This window comes from Lactuca saligna, chromosome 8 (assembly GCF_052625555.1).
Source record: "Lactuca saligna cultivar CGN05327 chromosome 8, ASM5262555v1, whole genome shotgun sequence".
In the NCBI taxonomy this organism is placed as follows: Eukaryota; Viridiplantae; Streptophyta; class Magnoliopsida; order Asterales; family Asteraceae; genus Lactuca; species Lactuca saligna.
Genome location: NC_136424.1, coordinates 135,580,711 through 135,587,853, shown reverse-complemented (window position 1 = coordinate 135,587,853; position 7,143 = coordinate 135,580,711). Strand labels below are relative to the sequence as shown.

The 7,143-nt window shown below is 36.6% G+C and overlaps 1 protein-coding gene across 1 annotated transcript; it reads left to right on the top strand.

Moving 5' to 3' along the window:
- Window positions 1-315: 315 nt before the first annotated feature.
- Window positions 316-1,618, top strand: LOC145010120 (mannose/glucose-specific lectin-like). Its single transcript, XM_078968701.1, has 3 exons — window positions 316-321; window positions 385-864; window positions 1,379-1,618. The coding sequence occupies exons 1-3, from the start codon at window positions 316-318 to the stop codon at window positions 1,616-1,618; spliced, it is 726 nt and encodes a 241-aa protein (XP_078824827.1).
- Window positions 1,619-7,143: the final 5,525 nt, after the last annotated feature.

The following is a 7,143-nucleotide window of genomic DNA, read 5'->3' as shown; positions in this document are numbered from 1 at the left end:
GAGTTGTTGAAGGAGTAAAAGTAACAATCGCATGACCCTTAAGGCCATTTTCAGTTGTCCTTAAGAGTCCTTGAAGTTTTCTAAGTGTGACTTCCTCCTTGTTCATATGATAAGTCATACGAAACTGATCATAACTTGGAGGTAAGGAATGGAGAATGATATCAATCGCCATGTCCTCAGGGAAGTCAACATTGAGCTTTAGCAACCGGTCAACGAACCTTTTCATCTTCTGCAAGTGACCGGAGATGGTTCACTATCCTTCATTCTGGCTGTTATCATGGAGGAGATGATTTCATACCTCTCCTAACGCGCACTATGATGGTACCTATCCATCAGATCTTGGTGCATCTCATAGGGGTAGAAATCTTCATAAGATTTTTGAAGTTCGGGAGTCATGGTGACCAACTTGTTGGAGGACACTTTAGTAGCATTAATGGCATTAATGGAACCATTGGGTCTCGAGATGGTTTTACAATAATTTCGTCACTATCCTTTCAGACGAACAAAAGGACGCATGGACCTTTTGGTCAAGCAACAGAAGATGTTTTCTCTATACCATGGGACAAAGGCTCGTTAGTTAGGTTTTATGGCCTTGCTAGTTATTACATTGATAGCAATATTGGTATATATGTTAAACCTAATGAGGAAGCCGTCAGGGTTGGAACATGGGGAAAAATTATCCCTGGAGAGCCGCATAACATTTGGGATCTACAACTAGAGAACAATCAACATTTGCAGAAAATAATCATTAATCATGGCGACAACATAAACTTTCTCATCTTCACCATAAAATATAGAAGCTTAACACACACCAAAACGACTGAAGTACCTGAGTGTCTTCATCTTGATGAAAGGGTTTTCGAGGTAAACATTTCATAACCCATACAAGTTAACATATGAAATCGTTAAAAAAAAATTAATTATCCGGATTTTTGGAAATGCATGTTTCTCAAAACGTGTGATATATAGAAAACATGATTGTTATATGATCCTCATAAGCTTTTACTACGCTCTTTGTAAGGTAACAAAAAAAAAAAAAAAAAAAAAAAAAAAAAAAAAAAAAAAAAAACTACAAAATATGATAAACTTTTGGTAAAAACTAAAAACATTATCAGGATATAAATCACAAATACATGTGTAGAAAGACTGTCATGGTATTTCATTAACCATAACATTGTGCCATATATGCATGTGTAAATATTAGATATATTGTTATATCTTATGACACTTATAATCTTAGTTTTATCATGAATAACGAACTACATCATTCTATGTATTATTGATCATACATAGTCTATTATTCATTTTCTAAATTTTTCATTTTGCTATAATTTTCTATGTTATACGTTGTTTGTTACTTTTTCCGTTGTCCAATCAGGTAATATTTGATTATAATGAAGAAATAAATTCCATCAGCGGAACAATTGGGTCATCAAGAAACGGATTCAAAGTAATAAAGTCGATATCATTTGGGACAAACAAAAAAACCTATGGACCTTATGGTAATACATTAGGGGAGCATTTCACGGTATCATTTGATGATGGTTCTTTTGCAGGATTCTATGGCCTTGCTGGAGGTTATCTTGATAGTATTGGTGTCTATTTGAAGACTATATAGTATGACATGAAGGGATAATATATTTATGTTTTTATTAGATTTATGTTGCATATTGTGTGGATCTACCTTGTTGTGTTTGAATTTGTTATAAAATATGACATTGCATTTCATATACCTATTTCAGAGATGGGTGAGAAATCAAAAGTGAGTAGGAGCTCATAAATCTAAAGTTAGGGGTGTTTTAGAGAAAAATTAATAATATAAGTTCTTAAACTCCAAATGTGACAGATACCACTAGATAAACAAGACATCAAGTTAGATGCTTTCCATCACCTGACTATTTTCTATAGTTCTAGAATCATGACCAAAATCATTGAGAATACAAGAGTGGTTGTAGTGGAAGAAAGTTATAGATGATGAGATAGTTCACTTGAAAGAACCAAATGTGGTCTTTGGTAAAGTTACTAGCAGGGCAAAAACACTATAAAACAAGTGACCATTTAGGGTAGGGATAAACATGACCACAATAAAATATACGAGGCTATATTAGCGGTTAAGAGATTCCAATAAAAATAGGATTTTATTAAAATCTTTTCTCCGGTAATAATTATGACTACAATGAGATTAGTTTGAGTATTGTGGGTGTAGAGGACTTTCATATGGAACAGTTAGATATAAACATTACATTCAAACAAATAGAAATTTGAAAAAGACGCCTACATAGAACAACCTAAATAATTACAGATATCCGGAAAGCTTGTAAGAATGTTATGATTTAAAGTTTGTAAATAATTATACAAAGAGAGATTGAAAACGAGATGATTGTGTTTGAGCTAAAGAAAAGCTTGTAAGGATTATTGCAAGCACCATGATAATGATAATTAAAATTTGATAGCTTTATGAAATGAGATGAGTACACGAACATGTGAAGTGGATCACTATTGGTACTCGAATAAATTCAATTTCTTGTAATATGATATTGTCTATTACATGGTAAATGGATCATGTAACACCTATAATTTTTTGGGGCTATAAATTTTAACCCTTAATTTAATTTCAAAAATAATAATAATAATAATAATAAACTAATATTTAAATTTAATTAAACTAAAAATAAATGAATTTAATAATTTAATGTTGTTAATCAAACTAATAAACGCGCAAGGAAACCGACAAATAATATTGAGACTTATATGTCGATTAGTTGCGAATAATAGATCCAGTTATTATTATTATATTACCAAGTTTCGTCCAGAAACCAGATCTATCCTTCTCGATTAGATCTGATTATAAGAAAGGTAGAAGAAGACTGTCATGTTATTGGACGAATTAAACACAAGACAGAAAAGTAAAACCGACCTGTTGATTGCTGACTTGATCTTGAAGCAACTGTACGGATCAGATTCCTGTCCTTAAAGGTTTTTACTTCGCTTGTATTGGCTGTAAGCAACAGAGTAAAACCCCAGGATTTAATCCAGCTAGATCGATATTCCAACAGCACTGGAAATCGACAAACACAAAGCGACTACTCGGAAACTAGAAGAAAAAACGCAGAGAGAGGGAGAGCTTTCAGATTTTTCGTGAGTGTCTATATGGCTCCTAGGGAGCTGTATTTATAGGTATCTTAACCCTAGAAGGCATCAAACAGGCCCCCATAGGCCGGCTCCAGAAACCCTAGGACGACAGCTTGCTCTCCAAGCAATCTGTTTCCTGATCCTTCTAGAATACCCTGACTTGACCTCCACGAAGTCAACGGTGGTCAACCATTTGACCCGAACTCGTCAAAAATAAAAGCTCCTCAGCTCCCGATGCGTCGTGCACTTAAATCACGGCATCGGCTAGTGCTAGGCTAGGCGCACGTGTGGGCTTGGCCCATTCCTTTGATCCACTAAAGCCTTTGAAAGCTTACCAAGGGAATAGGCTTATAAACCCACAAAAGTTTCTTCCCCCCACCAATGTGGGATACAAAGGAAATTGCCAACTTGCAATTCCTTTATATATAAAGTTCCAACATTTAATAACTAGGCAATCAAACAATTATCAATGTAACGGACACAAAATCAATATTGTGAAACTAAATGTTTAATGAGAATATAAGAACAAAAGATACGTACTCACAGGGACATACTCTCAAACAATAACTTTCACAGAGAAATCTATTACATAAGGCTTACAAAAAATAATAAGAGAATAAACTCTATCATTACATAAATACTAGGTTCATCCATCAATGCGATCCCTAAGAGTCTACGAGTCTTCTAGAAAATAGGAAACTTATCCAGAATTGAAATACGAACCAATTCTTATCACGCTGTTTGTCTTTTAATAAAAATATTTCAAACATTAATTAAGGTTGTCTAAATGGTAAAATAGTGTGTTTTTTTAGCCAACCCCTTTTATAATCCTACACTCATTGCATCAACTTCGACAAACGCTAATTTAGTCAGCTTCTTCTTCGACATCCGGTTGATGTAGAAATTTGACTCGCTAAATCATTGACTTTGAACCTAAGAGATTCCACTTCGCAACAAATAACAATGAAAAGAAGTATATGTGTTAAATTGCATTATTAATTTTTATACACTATATAGTGTAGGGTCCTCTTTGTAACTCTTGTATCTATATATAGTGATGGAATAGACATAAACCCTAACCGGTAATTTCACTAATTATCATGGTATCACAGCCGTTAATCTCTCTATCATTGATCTTGGTCGTCGACTTCATCAAAGCCTCCTGCCTTCTCTGATTTATTCAAGTTTTTTTTTTTTATTCTTTTTGCCGGCAAATCATATCGTCGGTGTTTTCTAAAGCTAACCATCATCTTTATTAGTGGTCAACTTTAGTGGCTTTAAGGCTTTAGTGATACACGATCCTGCATGTTTTTAAGCATCCCCGCTGCTCTCTACAAGTCCATAGAATTACACTAGTTTTGATGCTACAATCCCTCTACCAAAGGTTAGCATCTTGACTTTTGTTTTAATATTTTTTTCAAGTATTTTTTTCTGTTTTTTTAATCCGGGTTCATGTCGTCCCCCGCTTAAACCTCCAACTCCATGCCGGCTGCCCATCAATTGGTCTATGCCGTCACCAACGTCTACCAACAGTTTAGCTTCAAACTTACCATTGATGGCTCAAAGTACAAATTATGGCGTCGCATTTTTTGGATATTTGCAAAGGTAACCGGGTTACCTGCTCCCGGAACACGAACAGCCGGTTCCGGGACTGGTTCCAAAAATTTAAGAACTACCTAGAGCGGTTCCAGTTCTGGTTCTAACTTTCTAGGAATCGTCGGTTCCGATTCCGATTCTCGCCAAATGAGGCGGGTACCCGACTATGTTCATCCTTAGTTTGCAGGAATTTTGGGGTCCAATCCCACTGCCTACAACAACTTCCCACCTCAACAAATTCCCATTGGAGCATCACACGTGAACTATTCTTCCCAGCACCAAGGATTGTCGCCGGCCCAACAGCAACTTGGCTAAATTACAACTTTCAGCCCAATAGGCCCAATGCTACCTTCATTTGGCGCTACTTCATTTGGACTTCACCCATGTTCAAACCAAGTGCCCCATATTACACATCCTACTCAACATCCCAAGTGGGTTCTTTTTTTAATTATTCGCAGATCACTCCCCACGTCCAAAGTGGTCTACAACAGCAACACAATAATTTTTTTGGTGGATCTGTTCCGGCTAATCAACCAGCACATCAATTTACCCATCTCAGCTTCATTTTTCAAGCAATGTCTGTTCAACCACCACCAGATAACAACTGTTACATGGACACTGGTGCAAACTCTCATATGTCGTTTAACCAAGGTAATATGCTCTCCTTAACACCGTGTACTTCTAAATCTATAATGGTTCGTAATGGTGTTGTTTTACTGGTTACTCACATTGGTCACACAAAATTCTATTCTTTAAAAAATAATTTCACTTTAAATGATGTTCTTGTCTCTCCTCATATGATTAAAAATCTTGTCTCTGTTCGTAAGTTCACTATTGATAATTATGTTTCTTTAACGTTTGACCCATTCGGTTTCTCTATCAAGGATCTTGACACGGGCACACTTCTTCAATGATGCGACAGTGTTGGAGATTTATACCCGCTCACTTTCGCTCGTGCTCCCTCCAACGTCTCTCTCTCCCTACGTGGCATCGCCGTCTTGGACACCCTGGATCGTCTGTTCTTTCTTTTTTACATGCTTGCAGATTTATTTCAAGTAGTTTTAATAAACTTGACACTTGTCATACTTGCCAACTTGGGAAACATTGTCGTCTTTCGTTTAAATTATCTACTTCTAAGACATCTAGTGCGTTTGAATTAATTCATTTGGATTTATGGACCTCCTCGGTTCCTAGTATTAGTGGTTTCAAATATTATATTCTTTTTTTGAATGATTTCTCTCATTTTTTTGTGGGTTTTTCCTTTACGTACAAAATCTGAAGTGTATAGTGTTTTTTGTAATTTTCGTGCTTATGTCGAAAATCAGTTCAAACTGACATCAAGGCATTTCAATACGACAACGGTCGTGAGTTTAATAATCAACCTCTTCTTCAACTCTTTCAAACTAATGGTATTCAAGTTCGTTTTTGTCCCTACACCTCTCAGCAAAATGGAAAACTTGAACGCTCAATCCATACCATTAACAACATTGTTCGCACCTCTTTATTTCAAGCTTCCTTATCCATCAAATTTTGTGTTGAAGCTCTTCTCACTGTTGTCCATACTCTTAATCTCCATCCTACCACTACTCTTTCATTTAAAACTCCATTTGAGACCTTGTTTGGTTTGTTTCCGAATTATGACCATTTGCATGTTTTCGGGTGCCTATGTTACCCAAATACATCTTCTACTGCCTCTCACAAACTTGCACCTTGCTCTTCCGCTTGTGTCTACCTCGGTTCATCTCCAGACCACAAAGGATATCGTTGTCTTGACCTAATCACTCAACACATTATCATTTATCGCCATGTCGTTTTTTATGAAGATCATTTTCCTTATACTAATTTTCAACCTTCCCCTTCCACATCCTATTACGAATTGCTCGTTCCTAATGATGATATTCCTCTAATTCTCTCTCCTTCTAATCCTTCTCCTCTTGTACCTCCGGTGGATACTTCCTCTCCCTCGAACTCCTCATCCTTTGTCCCCTCCCCTCATGTCCAGCCTTCTGCTCCCTCTTCCAACAACCATGGACATCCTATGATCACCCGTTCTCGTACTGGCTCTCTTAAACCTCGTTATCTTCTCAACTTATCCGCTTCGTCTATCTCTCCAATTCCCCGTTCAACCTATCAGGCTCTTTGTGACCTAAATTGGAAATCTGCCATGGTCTCTGAAATGGAAGCTCTTCAGTCTAATCATACGTGGGATCTCGTCTCTCCCCTTCTAATGCAAATATTGTTGGTTGTCGATGGTTATATCGACACAAGCTTGACTCTAAAGGCAATCTTGATCAATATAAAGGTCGTCTGGTAGCTCAAGGTTTTTCTCAACAACCTGGGTTGGACTTTTACGATACATTTAGCCCAGTGGTTAAGCCTGCTACCATCCGTACTATTCTCAGCATTGCCATCTCT

Coding starts and splice junctions, on each gene's coding strand:
- LOC145010120 (XM_078968701.1), top strand. Junction 865..1,378: donor TTGATGAAAGGGTTTTCGAG/GTAAACATTTCA, acceptor TTGTCCAATCAG/GTAATATTTGATTATAATGA.